The sequence below is a fragment of the Panthera leo genome, chromosome B4 (assembly GCF_018350215.1).
Source record: "Panthera leo isolate Ple1 chromosome B4, P.leo_Ple1_pat1.1, whole genome shotgun sequence".
In the NCBI taxonomy this organism is placed as follows: Eukaryota; Metazoa; Chordata; class Mammalia; order Carnivora; family Felidae; genus Panthera; species Panthera leo.
This window is the reverse complement of record NC_056685.1, coordinates 40,938,049-40,954,087: the sequence shown is the minus strand read 5'-3', so window position 1 is coordinate 40,954,087 and position 16,039 is coordinate 40,938,049. Positions and strand designations below refer to the sequence as shown.

The following is a 16,039-nucleotide window of genomic DNA, read 5'->3' as shown; positions in this document are numbered from 1 at the left end:
CCTGACATTTCAGCCCAGCGGCTGCCACCAGGCTCCTTTTCTCCCCAAGAGAAAAATGTGGCTGGCGGTAGTGCTCCACCTGGTGGAAGCTGGTGGTCAGCACCACCTCCACCTGTCTCCACAACCCAAATACTTGTACTTCAAAAGCAGGTCCACCTCACTAAGATGTTGGCCAACAAGGTGAAAGTCCCGGACTTGTGAAAGGCATTCAGGGACCTTTATAAGTCAGTTCCAACCTACACTCCCACTTTATTATCTTTTGCAGATAACAGTTTCCAGCCAGAACGTGATCTTTTTCATGCCACAACTTTCTGTGCTCTTAATTGGCTTTCCATCTACATGCTCCCTCCTTTCTCTCTCTACATCCTACTCATCAAGACCCTGTTTAAGTCCTGCCACCTCCAGGAAGCTTTCCTTGACTGTTCTACCTCATACTGCTCTCTTGCCCACTCAGGACTCGTCAGGGTAACGTACAAGGTATGAGTACATTTTCTGGAGCTCTTATTGCCTGAGTCTCTGCCACCAACCAGCTGTGATTAGCCAAGTTCCTTAACCTCTCAGTGCCTTAAGCTTCTCACTGTAAAATGTACACTAACAGTATTACCTCACAGGGTTGTTGTGAGGGTTACACAAGTTCATATGAGCAAACTGCTAAGAACAGTCCCTGGCATGTCATTAGTGTTACCCTATCACCATTGCTGCTACAACCATTACCTGTGCCACATTTTTCTGGCACTGAATTACCTATGTGCCACATCATTCTATAACTGTTTTATGTTTTTTGGCTACCCACTATACTGTTGGTTCCTTTTAAGTTGGGAACTTGAAAACAATCTTATACTTTGTGGGGCTGAGTAAACTGCTGAACATGTACATAGTAATCACTAATACTTGTTGAATGAATAAAGAAAATAGAAGTAAGGGGGCGCCTGGCTGGCTTGGTCAGAAGAGCATGTGATTTTTGATCTCAGGGTCATGAGTTTGAGTCCCACATTGGCTGCAGAGATTACATAAACAAACAAACAAACAAACAAACAAACAAGAAAGAAAGGGAAGAAAGAAAGAAAGGAAAGAAAAAGAAAAGAAAAGAAGGGAAGGAAGAAAGGAATGAAGGAAGGAAAGTAAGGAAAGGAAAGAAAGAGACTTACAATTTCCTCAAGACACTGGATAGTCCCAACTGAGGCATCCACTAGTAGCAAAGAGAGATTCTGAATCAAAGTCTGGGCTTTGGCTCTGTGGGAATAGCAGAGAGCAGAGGTCATTAAAAACTGGCAAGTTAAACCTGGCAAACAGGTGATTAGGACTATCCCACCACAGTGTCAGATGACTTTACTGGAAGTGCAGCCCCGCCCTGAGCCCCATTAGATTCAGGACTCCTCAAGAAGGATGCCCCCACCCCCTGCCATTCCTGTAGGAGACTGCAAACGTCCCCTGAGAAGCTGACCCTGTTAAAGCTGGCAGAGGCAAAGGTACCACATATACCTGGCAGAGTCCCCTCTGGGGCTGAGGTAAAGCTGGCGGTAGGCATTAAGCACAGCTTCCCGGATGCCAGGCTCCTTAGACCAGATGAGAGGGAGCATGCGGCGCACCCCGAACAGGGCCTGAGGTACCCCAAATTGGAACACCATCACAAAGAATTCAATCACCTCCTGCACCACTGAGGGGAGAGACAGAAATGTCACCCATCTGCTTGGCAAAATTCCCCCAATACTTAGAGATAGAACCTTTCCTACTGTAGCAACATGCAAGTGGAAGCTTCTTCCATTTCCCCCGAGAATATCATCCTAGATGGCCCTGTCGTGAAATACCCTATGCATACCACGTCTGCTCCACAGAGCTAGACAAAGCAAACGGAAATAAAGAATCCTTGCCTTTTGAAGGAGCAGACAGTTATCAATAAAATACAGGCAAGAATGGTTTTTCCAACCCCAAGACACAGTCCTTACAGAGAGGGATGCTGGCACACCTGTAGTTGTGTTTTCATACATCATCTTGCTGATGATGCTAATGGCCTCTGTAATCTTCAGAGAGAAGCTGTAGGCGTCCTGCAGATACTGCACCAGCATCTCCTGCTTCACCAGCTCATCGCTTTCCCTGGATTTCACGGGCTCTGACACACTGGGCTTGTCTTTACTGTCTGTCTGTCCTGGGCCCATGTTCCCTGCAGAACCCTGGGCATTCTCCTGTGTGGAAGCTGCTGGGCCTAGGAGTTAGAGAATTCTAGGATGGTTATTGCTCGAAGGTGTATGGGGAAATCTATCGGCTACAACATCCCCAGATAGTTCTTTCCACAATGGGAGGGTATACACTTAGAACCTACTCTGAAATGTCTTGGTTCATTTCTCAAAAAATTCCGAACATCCTCTATGGTTTGGAAATACCATTTCACGCCCTATGACTATCAATCTTAGGTCCATGGGCTGTATCCATTCCAGGGCACTGCCAAATCTCCTCTGGACTGCTGTGGCACAGTGCCTCCTGGCACTCCCAGGCCAGTGTCTGGCATAAAGTAAATAGCCCATCGATACTAATTGAAATGTTTTGTTTGCTAACTGAAGAAGGAAAAGAAATACCTTTGAAGATAGTCCCCAGGAGATTCAGGAACCTGGTCTCCTCTGACTCCTCTGGGTCCACATGACTGAAAGGCTCAGACTCCTGGAAGTGGCCTATGGCTTCTCGAGTGAGAATGATGGCCTGCCTGGAAGAACATCCACCGGTCACCAACTTGGCACCCACGGGAGTGTCACTGCAGCCTTCTGTAATGCAGCCTACCTCATGATTACATCGAGAACCTAGACTTACTGCCCCAAAGAAAAGGGACACTTCTCATGCTTAAAAAGTTGAGAAGTGGGGCGCCTGGGTGGCTCAGTTGGTTAAGCATCTGACTTCAGCTCAGGTCATGATCTCACGGTTCATGGGTTTGAGCCCCATGTCGGGCTCTATGCTGAGAGCTCAGAGCCTGGAGCCTGCTTTGGATTCCGTGTCTCCCTCTCTCTCTGCCCCTCCCCTGCTAGTACTCTGTCTCTCCCTCTCTCTCAAAAATAAAAACATTAAAAAAAAAAAAAGTTCAGAAGCACCTACAAGGGTGGAGCTCAAAACACTTTCCCATTTTTGAAGTGACAAGGCTTTACTACATAGTCTTCAAAGAAACTCAAATAAGACTTTTCAAATTTAAAGGTCACAAACCTACTCCAAACATCTACTTAAAAACTTTGCTAAGTCAAAGTTTAGAAAAAGTAAGTGTTCAATAACTGATTAATTTATGGGACATCCATACAATGGGAGTCAATGTTAGCATAAAAAAGAATGAGGCAGCTATTCATGTATAAATATTAAAAACATTGCAGTACGTTGTTAAGTGAAAAAAGGCAAGGTGGTAGATCAGTGGGTAGAAAATTCTACCATTTGTGTAAGAAGGGAAGGAAAAGAACATATGTTACACTATACGTCTTTGTTATCTCTAGAAGGGTGTGCGATAAACTCGGAATGTCGCTTCCTTGTAGGAAGTGAATCTAAGTAGCTAGGAAATAGGTTTGGAAGGGACTTTACAATGCCTGTCCTTGTTATAATTTAAAATTTTGTACCGTGTGAATGTACTAATTAAAAAAAAAAAAGATTTTTAAGTAATCTCTACACCCAGTGTGGGGCTTGAACTCACAACCCTGGGTTTAAGAGTCGCATGCAATACTGACTGAGCCAGCCAGGCTCATTTTTTAATGTAATTTTCTGTTCTAAAAAATACTATTATTAAACTGTTAAAAAGTTTTTAAAAGAAGTTTTGTTCTAACACACGTTTAACTGGCATCAAATACCTCAGTTATTAAGACCATAACCCAGCACTGACTGCTGAGGTTTTCTGAAGGAGGAGGGGACATCTTTAACATGAGAAGAAATCTTTATTTTAACTGACAGGAGAAAATACTAATATGGTTGGAGGCAGAAGAAGCAGTTATAAAATTACAGTACCTCTTTATGCCTTAGCAAAGTAAATAGAGACACCAGAGAGACATAAGGGAGAGCAAACTAGCCACCTTCCATTCAGTCTTTTCTGAACAGCCTAATTAGGTAGGAAATAAAACAGTAACTTGTGGCTGAGGTTTAAGGAGACCTACTGATAGCTAGAAGGGCTTTTGTTGCTAGCTGCCCTGAAGTTCTAGAGTCACAAAAACACTGGGAGAAATCTGTTCTCCAAGGTCAGGATTAACAATGAGGCTGATTTCAAGATTAAAGTAGGATTAATGGAGTTTAATATTATTTATTAGCTCACAGGATTTAGTAGAAAGAAATTAGAGACCACATGATCTAATCAATTGCTTCTTTTTAAAGGCTTTTATTTTTTTAAAGGTTTTTTTGTTGGTTTGTTTCTTTTTAAAGTAAGCTCTACGCCCAATGTGGGGCTTGAACTCACGACCCTGAGATCAAGAGTTGCATGCTCTACTGAATGAACCAGCTGGGCGCCCCTAATCAATTTCTTATTTTACAAATAATGAAACTGAGGCCAAGGAAATTTAAGCAACTTATTTAAGATTATACAACTAGAATTATACTTACAGGCTTTCTTCTTCAAATGGAGAACTTTTGCATATTTAATTATAATATTATTTACATTTAGCTGTTTTCATGGTTTCTTTAAACATTTGTAAAAGTAGAAAAGCATGCTTAATTGTGGACTGTGCCTTTGGCATAAATCTGGTGTTCAGGCCATTATTATAATGAAAACACCTACCATCACTTGGTGGCAGCATACCCCAAGTGCAGTTCATTTATTTAAACAAAAATTTTTTTAAGTTTATTTATTTTGAGAGAGACAGAGAGAGAGCGAGAGCAAGCATACAAGCAAGGGAGGTCCAGAGAGAAGGAGACCGATCCAAAGCAGGCTCCACAGCATCAGCGCAGAGCCTGACACTGGGCTCGAACTCATAAACTGTGAGATCATGACCTAAGCCGAGATCAAGAGTCAGATGTTTAACCGACTGTCCCACCCAGGTGCTCCTATTTACTTTTTAAAGACTTTTACTATTTTTGACAGAGAGAGAGAGAGAGAGAGAGAGAGAGAGAGAGAGAGAGAGAGAGAAAGTGAGCAGGGGAGGGACAGAGGATCCGAAGCAGACCCTGAGCTGACAGCAGAGAGCTGGATGTGGGGCTTGAACTCATGAACCACAAGATCATGACCTGAGCAGAAGTTGGACGCTTAACCAACTGAGCCACCCAGGTGCCCTGATGTTTTTTTAAAGACTTTTAAAAAGATTTCTTTTTCTCTTTCTTTCTTCCTCTTCCTTTCTTTCTTTCTTTATGAGAGAGAGAAGCGAGCGCATGCGCACACAAGTGAGAGGGTGAGAGGGGCAGAGAGTGAGAGAGAGAGAACCCCATGCTGTCAAAACAGACCTCAATGTGGAGCATCATCTCACAAACTTTAAGATCATGATGTGAGCTAAAATTGACAGACGCTTAACTGACTGAGCCACCCAGCTGTCCCAAGTGCAGTTCCTTTTAAAGAAATACTGTTCCTCAAAAGTTAACTCTAGAGGCGCCAGGTGGCTCAGTCAGTTAAGCATCCAATTCTTGGTTTCAGCTTAGGTCATGATCTCATGTTTTGAGTTCGAGCTCCATGTTGGGCTCTGTGCTGACAGTGCAGAGCCTGGTTGGGATTCTCTCTCTCCCTCTCTCTGCTCCTCCCCTGTGCTCACACACACACTCTCTCAAAATAAATAAATAAACACACACAAGAAAAGTTAACTAACTCTAGGGGCACCTGGGTGGCCCAGTCCGTTGGGCATCCGATTTTGGCTTAGGTCATGATCTCACAGTTTGTGAGTCTGGGCTCTGCACAGGGGTCTGTGCTGACAACTCAGAGACTGGAGCTGGCTTCAGGTTCTATGTCTCCCTCTCCCTCAAATATAGGTAAAACATTAAAACAAAACAAAACAAAACAAAACAAAACAAAACAAAACAAAAAAACCAATGGGGGCGCCTGGGTAGCTCAGTCAGTTAAGCATCCGACTCAGTTTTGGCTCAGGTCATGATCTCACGGTCTGTGAAATGGAGCCCCGCGTCGGGTTCTGTGCTGACAGTGCGGAGCCTGCTTGGGGTTCTCTCTCCCTCCCTCCCTTATTCTTTCCCCCTTCCCGGCCCACGCTGTCTCTCAAAATAAGTAAATGAACTTAATAAAAATACATACATACATACATACATACACACATAAATAAGTTAACTCTAAACCTAAAAAGATCATTAGAGAAAATCTCACTCTTTCACATACTTGTAACTAGCCTTGGCAAGCAACTGATGGATGCGTTCTTTCACGTCTTCGGTGGTCTCTGTACTAGCAATCACCACAGGAATCTCCTCTTCTTCCTGGGGAAGCTTTAGCAGCTGCCGCAGGGTAGACCTCAACTCTGGCAGCATGGCTTCCCACTCCTCCTCTGGGTCCAGCACTGCAGCTGAATGAGAAAGTCTCACTTAGACTCTTGGAGTTTCTGATGGCAGGGAACAGGATGTCTAGGGTGAGGATTCCTACACAGTAACTACTTACAAGCAGCTGCAGTTCGCCTCTGGGCCCTCATCTCTTGTAATTTCTGGGTTTCCTTCTGCAGTGGTCCAGCAAGGTCAGTGTCACTAAGCTACCAAGGTAAATGAATATCAGGGTCATTAAGTCACATAATTTCATTCCTGTTTCCATTTATTCTTTCTCTTTTGGGTAGATCAAGCCTACTTACCTTGCAGGAAAAGGGATTATTGGCAAGAAAACTGGCCAGCAGCTGAATGGCATTTTTACATACTAGCACTGACTTGTCTGCCAGACGTCCCACTGCTAGGGCCACCACTGCTTGGAAACGTGTCAAGGGGAGAGCCTATGTGGGGTAGGAAGAGAAGAATGAGCTCGCGTACCACATCATCCATTCTGTTCATCATACTCAAAATGTTCTTGAAGTACACTGTATGTGAGCTACCTACTCACTCTAAAGAAACTTTTCTATGGGATATAAAATAGTTACTCTTTGTCGTGGTTAAGACACGGTATAGTCCTTAAACGGAGCCAGGCATCCTTGTCCTTGGTAGAGGAAGACCTTTATTACCAATAGTAAGAATGTGAATTCTAGACTCTTCTGTGGGACACGGGATTCCTCTTTTCTCCAGCCTGTCTACAGAATACTGTTATGTCTTTATCATGCAGAAGACTATTCACCTTCTGCTGGACGATTCGGGTAAAGAGCTGCAAAACACGGCTCCGCACAAAGGAGTTGACGTCGTGGCCATGGGCTTGCAAGGTGTCCAAGAACTGGTCTCTGGTGTCTCGGGCTGCTTCCTCCAGTTGATCACCATTCAGAACCTGCAGGACCATCTCCGCCATAGCTGCCAGCACAGCATTACGCATCATGTAACTCTACGGGAGAAGTGGTCTGGTCTGAGGCTCCTCACTCCAATGCTAACTCTCCCTTCCCCAAACTCTTGGGCCTGTCCAGGCACAAAGAAGGGTGAGGCCTTAAGTTAAGGGTAAGCTTGCTTCACTCTGACTTTTTTTGGTCGGTTGCCTGGGTATCCACTCCTGAGATCAATGGAAGGGGCCTTGTCTGCTTGAGAATATAGGGACAAAATAAACTAGAACCCCAATTTTTTCCCCATAAGGCTCATCACATCTGTACACGTTTAAAAAGCGTTAATTTCTACCTTTCATCTGAAGCTTCAAAGCCTTTGATCCATCCTAATAAAACACCCCCTTCCCTCCCACTCCTTCTTGCATTTTACTGACAAAAGAATGAAACACAGAGAAGTACAAGTCAGCCCTAGGGTGCCATGCAAGTCCACTGCAGAATGTGAGGAACAGGGGTTGGGGTTTTTGCCAGGCCAAGAGCTAGAGAATGGAGTCTTGCACAAGAAGTCATAATACACTAGATGACCTAGGACCTCTTTGTCCTTGACATTGACCCGGGATGCCCTGCATCAGTGCGGGAGGCAGCCAGGCAGAAAGAATTGAGAGTGGCACTGTTCAGAGAGTGCAGGCAAGCTCTATGGTAGGAAGAATGGAAGGAGCTTCATCCTGATGAATGGAAGGGACTCAGAACAATGGCCGAGTGACTCTCACTAGACCTAAGGCATGGAATTGCCATCCCCTTACCAGGTGTGGATAAAGCCGGTTGATACTGAAATGGAGATTAACAAATAGCTCTTTAGTCAATAAACTCTATCTGCTTCTCTGTAGGAAGAAACTGCTACCAAGTTATGCTTAGACACCTTGACTTCACGGGAAAGCCATCTTCTTGTTATAAGAAACAGCCTTAAAATTCCCAGAAGAACCTGAGATTCCCAGGGGACCACCTACCTCTCCATCCAGACGATCCAGCAAAATGCACATGCTGGACATCAAGATGGCTGGGATGTGTTCTGCTAGTTCTGTCAGAAAGGCCGCAAAGCCCTTTGCCCCTGAGGGGTCCCGACTCAGCTCCTGGGGACACTTCTGTCCAATCTCTCTGTGCAGGAAAGAAAGCACAGCCACAGCAAGATAATTCAGTTCCCAGTAAGGGAAGGGAAGTCAGGTATCTAAAATCTAAAGAAACCTAGTATGTACAGAGATGTATTTTTAATCTTTCTTTTATCTTCCCCCTGAGGGAGATGAGAATCAGAAACTTAGACAAGAGTCACCTTACAATCTCTCCCACGATGCTCTTCATTCCATAATCAGTTGCCCACAGACTCACAGCCGCCACCAGTACCGGTGCCAGGTGTTCAAAGTGCTGCAGCATCTGGATGATCTTCACAGTGGCACCTGTGGAAATACTACATGTGAGAAATTATGGGCAAAATGGAAACCGCGGGGCAAGGCAGAGGGCTAACTTACTGAGCATATGATTATAACGTGTTAAGGCGACACCAAGCAGGCGTGTTATAGCTTCCCGGGTGGGGCGGTTCTTCTGGTGACTAATGGTGGGGTTCTCCAGGAGGCGGTAGCAGCAGCCAGTAACCAAACTGAGAAAAGGAGGGAGGGAGATGATGAAGTCAGCTGTGTGGATTCATCTATACTGGGGCCCTGCCGCTTTCATTCTCTTTCTCCTGTCCCAAAGTCAGGGTCTTCTAGCTTTCTTCACTCTTTTGATCACCGTCTACACCAAGGTTCTTTGCTTTGCCGACTCTAGATAGGTGCTCTGTCCTTCAAGATTACCAACCTTCAACCAGTTATACTTATACAGAACCCAAATAGATGATAAAGGGTAGGAGAAAGTGACCAATGACTTCCCATGGTTAAACATCATGGTTAATTCAGTTCTCATCTTGGTTGACCTTTTAGCTGCACTGGATGCAGCTGACCACATTTCTCTTGGAAACATACTTCATGTGGCTTCCCAGATGCCAGACTCCCTTCCCCAGAGTACAGTAAGGATTTCTGCTCTCCTCTAGCTATGCTTACTGATTTGGTAATCTCATTCAGACTTGGGGCATAAATACCATTTATATAAATACACTGACTGCCCAAATAGGTACCCTATCTCAGACCTCCCTCTCGTGCTCCAGACTTGCACATTCAACATCGGAATCAGACAACATTGCTTAGATGTCTGATACGGACCTCAATCTTTGTATCCTCTCTTTGTATTCAAACTTTGAACTCTCTCTTTTTTTTAAGCATTTTAAAAAATGTTTATTTATTTGAGAGAAGAAAGAGAGAGAAAGAGGAAGCAGGGAAAGGGCAGAGAGAGAGAGAGAGAGAGAGCGCACAGGGGAGGGGCAGGGAGAGAGAGAGAGAGAGAGAGAAATTGCAAGCAAGCTCCGTGCTGCCAGTGCAGAGCCCAATGTGGAGCTTGAACTCACGAACCGTGAGGTCATGATCTGAGCCGAAATCAAGAGTCGGCTGCTTAGCTCCCTGAGCCAACCAAGCATCCACCCCCACCTCTTTTTATGTTTATTCTGAAAGCTCAGGTCAAAACCCTGAGTGAGTCATCCTTGACTGAACTTTCCCTCAAACTTCATACACCTCTATCAGCTATCCTGTAAGCTCTACCTTAGGGAAAAAAGTACAGAGTCCATCCACTTCTCCCCATATCCACTGCCACTCTTGGGTCTAAGCTACCATCATCTCTTGCCCAAGTTACTGCAACAGCCTCCTAACTGGTCTCCTGCTTTCTTCCTTTCCTTTCATAGTCTGTTTCAACACAACAGCCAGGATGATCCTGTTAAAGCCCTACTCAGACCACGTCACTGCCCTGCTCAGAACCCTTGAGTGGCCCCATCTCACTCTGAGAAAATGCCAAAGTCACCATGCTGGCCAAGGATCTGCAGTTGGCTCCCCACTGCTTCTGGGATTTCACAGCCTATCCCTTTCACCCGCTCAGCCGCCGTGTCTCTCGCCTCACTGCTACCACCTGTACATGCCAGATATATGCCTTCCTCAGGGTTTTTGTACCTGCTGTTCCGTTCCTCACCCTTGTTATTCCTCCATATTCCTGTGCCTCATACGGCCTCCTCTGGGTTTTTGCCCAAATGTCACCACCTCAAAAAGGCCTTGCTAGAACAGCTGATTTAAGATCACAACTCTCGGGGCATCTGAGTGGCTCAGTTGAGCATCCAACTTCAGCTCAGGTCATGATCTCATGGCTTGTGAGTTCGAGCCCTACATTGAACTCTGTGCTGACAGTTGAGCCTGGAGCCTGCTTCAGATTCTGTCTCTCCCTCTCTCTCTCTGTCCCTCCCCTGCATGCTCTGTTTCTTTCTCAAAGAAATCACAACTCTCTTCCATCAAACTCCCCATCCCCTCCTCTATTGTTCTCCACAATCATAAACTATAAAACAAACCATGTATTTTACTTACTTTAAAAATCATCTTCTGCTCTATAATATAAACCCTAAGAGGGCAGAAACTTATGTTTCTAGTGCCTGCAATAATACCAGCCATGCAGCCAGGAGATTCTCAATAAATACTATGTCATGAATGAGCAAATGGGCATTAAAGATAAGAAACTCATGGCAGTTTCTAACATTTGTTATCTACTTACTAATAATTCTATGTTATGAGTATACTTCTATGTCTTCCATACAGAAGTGAGGCATGAAATGAAGTATTCAGAAAGAAGACATATCTAGCAACAGAGCCCTCGTTCCTCACAGTTCACTATGACCATCTTAACCACCAACCTGACAAATTCCTCTTCAATTATTGAGTGGTTCCACAGGTGACGAATGTCCAGCTGGAGCAGCTGCGTTAGAAGCTGAAGAATTGGTTGTCTCTCTTCTTCCCAGTCAAAGCCGTGGGCGGCCTTGGCCCGGGCTTTCTTCCCCTAAAAAAGGATCATGCATACATTTAGGGAAAAATAAGGAAGACAAAGTGGGTCAAAATCTGCTAGTCTGAGTGCCCAAACTGTCCAGTATTGAGATAAGGTAGAAGCTAACACAGCAGATGTATTACAAATTGTAAAATATAAAAGAGCTCCTTGTCAGGGCAGGATATGCTGTGATATTTTTGAGTACTTCCTCATAAATCTTAAAAAAGGACAGACAGGATTCCCAGAATTGTTGGATTCTCTTCTTTCCCATTGACCCCCTGATCTCTCCAGGCCCCATGTGGAGTGAGCCAGGAACTCCAATTACCTTCCCAAGGTCCAGGTCCATGAGGCTTGTCTGGCTGCTCATGGTCTCAAAGGATTCCACGAGGCGTATCAGAGCATAGCAGTTCATTTTGAGGGCATTTAGGTGGGCGCTCCTATCTGACACACTCAGAGCTGCATCATCCAGGACAGTGGGAAGTTCCTGGGAATGACGGGATACCACTGCAAAGGGCAAAGTCCGGAGTCGGCTTTGTTCACTTTCCTCATCTACTCTGGCTTCCAAACACCCAGCATCGGCAGCCATCAGATTACCAAAGATCTGTGTTTCATCTCTCAGTGGCCACAACACAAGCCAAGTCCTTTGGGACCCCTGACCCTGAAACGCTGAACACGCCCTGTCCCCACTCTCTCGGGCCAGCTACCCCAGTTTCTCCTTGGCAACTGGAAGAACTACCTCTATTAAAGAGAGGCAGTTCAAAAGTAGGAAATATTTCTTGTTGGTCTGCCCTTACAGCGAACACACACAACCCTGTATTGTCCACCAAGATTACAGACCTTAATAGGTCAAAGGTCCCCGGGCTTAGCCAAACCAACTGAATCACCACAGCCTTGATATCATCACGTGGCTGATAAAATGTAGGAAACAGTAAACAAACAAACAACAACAAACACCTTCCATCCCCTACCCCCTGACCCATAAACACCTTTCATCAGGAATTCCAGAGTATCTTCCTTGAGGCCAGGATCTATACTTCGAAAGTGACTATGAGGGAAAGAAAGTGTGGGGGGTGAGATAGGAAACTGCAGAGCCCATTCTAGATCAGATCAAACCTGAAGAATCTAAGACTTAAACACATCTGTGAAATTGCTCAACTGGTGTGAAGTTGGGGGTCAATGCTCATTAGCAGAATTATTAGCACCCGAACCTTTATCAGTGAACCTATAATTTGGAATTTCAGGACTAACATGCAACGTTAAGGTAAATAGCCACTAGTTCTTACGGCACCAGCCAGATGCGTTCTACTTACTGTAGAATGCTGTAGACAGTATCAAAGTGCTCCAGCATTGCCAGGGGCCCCTGAGCTCGGAAGGCAGCCTGAAATGCTACAAAGATGAAAGAAACGAATCAACACAGAGGGGAGATGCCTTGTTGGTAAATTCCATTCATGGCAGAAAATCCAGTTAATCACTTTTACTGCTTGAATACCAAAAAGAGACAGTTCATTTCAATGTAACCTATTATGGTTTTTTTAATTGTGAAATGACAAAAAGTGGCAAAAACAATACAGAGTTCTTGTACTTTTCACTCTGATGATGTTAACATCTTCTATAACCACAGTACAAGAGTTTATAAGAAATCAACATGAACTCAATGCTATTAATGAATCTACAGACGTTATCTGAATTGTTAGTTCTTCTATTTATGTCCTTTTTCTGGTCCAGGATCCAATCCAGGATCCCACAATGCATTCAGTTGTCATGTCTCCTTAGTCTCCTCCCATCTTTGTCTTTCACCATCTTGACACTTTTGAAGTATACTATTCAGTTATTCTGTACAATGTCCCTCAGTCTGGGTTTGTTTGCTATTTTCTCATGATCAGATTGAGGTTATGTATTTTTGGCAGAATGACCACAGAAGGGAGCCTCCTTTCAAAGCATCACACCAAGTACATGGTATCAATGTCTTATTACTATGTTAACCTTGATTACCTGCTAGTGTTCGCCACCTATCTCCTCTGTAAAGTTACTATTTTCCTCTTTTGCAGCAAATAAGTATCTTGTTAGGGAGATACTTTGAAATTGTACAAATATCTTGTTTCTCCTCACATTTTGCCCACGAATCTGTCCATGATTCTTGCCTGCCACAGTTATTACTGAGGTGTTAGTAAACACTTTGACTTTTCTTTTTTCTTTCTTTCTTTTTAAAAAGATTTTAAAGTAATTTCTATACCCAACATGGGGCTCGAATTTACAACCGAGATCAAGAGTTGTATGCCCTGCCGACTGAGCCAGCCAGGTGCCCCTATATGGTGATTTTTCTATCTCCATCATTCCTTCTACACTTATAATGGGAATGCCACTCTAAGGATGAGCTGTCCTTTTCCCTCTGGTTATTTATTCAAATTGGAATAGACTCACGGTTATTTCCTTTATTCTGTTTTAATGCATTCCTACTACTATTTATTTTGTTGCTTAAATGATCCCATGCTTGACCACTGGGAGGTCCTTCAACTTGGCCTGCCTGCAGTCCTTTCAACGTGGTCCCTTCACTTTTGCTCTCTTACTTTCTGGTATAAGATGTTCCAGGCTCATCTTGTACTTTCCCTGGCCCAGTTCTGCAATCAACCATTCTCAACAGAGTCCTCATTTCTTTTGTGGAAGTATGGCATGTAGAAACCAAGTTCTAGGCACTAGTTAGGCTTACTGCTATTGCACTGTATCATTGTTTTTAGGTCCTCTCAGTAGAGAATAGCAGGACATGTACGTGTATATACACACATACCTGTCATATATGTTTTGATCTGTTTATATATTAAAAATATGAGTTAATTTACATATTTTACTTAACCCTAGTATACACATAAAGCAGTTTCAGAATTGCTAACCCATATTCCTATAAAAAATATTTTACTAACTCAGCTTACAATAATTGTGTAAAGTTCTTTCTTCTAGAGTATATACACAATTACATTTTTTTTTTTTTAATTTGAGAGACAGTGAGCGAGCCCAAGTGGGGGAGAGAGGGAATTTTAAGATTCAATAAAAATAAACATTCAAAGTATAATTTAAAAAAAAGAATGAGACACAAAGCACAAGCTCTTTTGTAATCCTTCTTCCCTATCAACAAACCTCTCTGCCAACATCTTCCCATTTTTTGCTGGAGTCTCAAGAGAAAAGCTAACCTGTCCCACTGCCCCAAAGATGTATCTCCTCTTTTTCACCTTTGGTTTTATCCTGTCCAGGAACTGCTCTTATTCTGCCAGCATGCTCAGGCCTCCCTTCTTTATATATTTATTTATTAAAAACTTTTTAAAAATGTTTATTTATTTACTTTTGAGACACACACACAGAACCTGAAGCAGGCTCCAGGCTCTGAACTGTCAGTGCAGAGCCCAACATAGGGCCTGAACTCACAAACCATGAGATCATGACCTGAGCCGAAGTCAGACGCTTAACCTGACTGAGCCACTGAGGAGTCCCTTTATATTTTTATGTTTTAAAGTTTAATTTATTTTGAGAGAAAGAGAGCATGAATGGGGGAGGGGCAGAGAAAGAGGGAGACAGGGAATCCCAAGCAGGCTCTGCACCGCCACCATAGAGCCCGACACAGGGCTCCAACCCACCAACCAAACCCTGAGATCACAACCTGAGCCAAAATCAAGTCAAACACTCAACTGACTGAACCACACAGGTGCCCCAGGACTCCCTTCTTTAAAACAAAACAAAAACACTCAATGCCTTTCATTTGACTTTGCTATCATATCCCTTTTAAGATTTATTTATTTTTGAGAGAGAAAGACAGAGTCGCAAGTGGCGGAGGGGCAGACAGAGGGGGAGGCACAGAATCAGAAGCAGGCTCCAGGCTCCAAGCTGTCAGCACAGAGCCTGACTCAGAGCTCGAACTCACGAAGCATGAGATCATGACCTGAGCTGAAGTCGGATGACTGAGCTACCTAGGGGCACGTGGATATCCCTTTTAAATCGTGTCTCCTCTTTTAGAAGACATCCGGATGGCCAACAGGCACATGAAAAGATGTTCAACGTCGCTCCTTATCAGGGAAATACAAATCAAAACCACACTCAGATATCACCTCACGCCAGTCAGAGTGGCCAAAATGAAGAAATCAGGAAACTATAGATGCTGGAGAGGATGTGGAGAAACGGGAACCCTCTTGCACTGTTGGTAGGAATGCAAATTGGTGCAGCCACTCTGGAAAACAGTGTGGAGGTTCCTCAGAAAATTAAAAATAGACCTACCCTATGATGCAGCAATAGCACTGCTAGGAATTTACCCAAGGGATACAGGAGTACTGATGCATAGGGGCACTTGTACCCCAATGTTTATAGCGGCACTCTCAACAATAGCCAAATTATGGAAAGAGCCTAAATGTCCATCAACTGATGAATGGATAAAGAAATTGTGGTTTATATACACAATGGAATACTACGTGGCAATGAGAAAAAATGAAATATGGCCTTTTGTAGCAACGTGGATGGAACTGGAGAGTGTGATGCTAAGTGAAATAAGCCATACAGAGAAAGACAGATACCATATGGTTTCACTCTTATGTGGATCCTGAGAAACATAACAGAAACCCATGGGGGAGGGGAAGGAAAAAAAAAAAAAAAAAAAGAGGTTAGAGTGGGAGAGAGCCAAAGCATAAGAGACTGTTAAAAACTGAGAACAAACTGAGGGTTGATGGGGGGTGGGAGGTAGGGTAGGGTGGGTGATGGGTATTGAGGAGGGCACCTTTTGGGATGAGCACTGGGTGTTGTATGGAAAC

The 16,039-nt window shown here is 44.0% G+C and overlaps 1 protein-coding gene and 1 non-coding gene across 5 annotated transcripts in view; both read right to left on the bottom strand.

Annotated features, from left to right (window-relative positions):
* Positions 1-16,039, bottom strand: part of NCAPD2 (non-SMC condensin I complex subunit D2) — a 45,958-nt gene that overhangs the window by 7,570 nt on the left and 22,349 nt on the right. For all 4 annotated transcript variants that reach the window (XM_042945605.1, XM_042945604.1, XM_042945607.1 and 1 more), the window contains 15 exons: positions 12,563-12,638; positions 12,239-12,297; positions 11,578-11,756; positions 11,125-11,267; positions 8,837-8,964; positions 8,641-8,764; positions 8,321-8,468; positions 7,187-7,384; positions 6,717-6,851; positions 6,533-6,620; positions 6,260-6,440; positions 2,574-2,698; positions 1,967-2,203; positions 1,483-1,657; positions 1,149-1,233 (listed from right to left, as the gene is read on the bottom strand). In XM_042945605.1, coding sequence (XP_042801539.1) covers positions 1,149-1,233; positions 1,483-1,657; positions 1,967-2,203; positions 2,574-2,698; positions 6,260-6,440; positions 6,533-6,620; positions 6,717-6,851; positions 7,187-7,384; positions 8,321-8,468; positions 8,641-8,764; positions 8,837-8,964; positions 11,125-11,267; positions 11,578-11,756; positions 12,239-12,297; positions 12,563-12,638 — 2,081 coding nt within the window. The remainder of the gene's footprint in view (positions 1-1,148; positions 1,234-1,482; positions 1,658-1,966; positions 2,204-2,573; positions 2,699-6,259; positions 6,441-6,532; positions 6,621-6,716; positions 6,852-7,186; positions 7,385-8,320; positions 8,469-8,640; positions 8,765-8,836; positions 8,965-11,124; positions 11,268-11,577; positions 11,757-12,238; positions 12,298-12,562; positions 12,639-16,039) is intronic.
* LOC122225755 lies at positions 11,833-12,161 on the bottom strand. The gene has a single exon (XR_006205357.1). It is a non-coding gene; the product is annotated as a small nucleolar RNA U85 (small nucleolar RNA).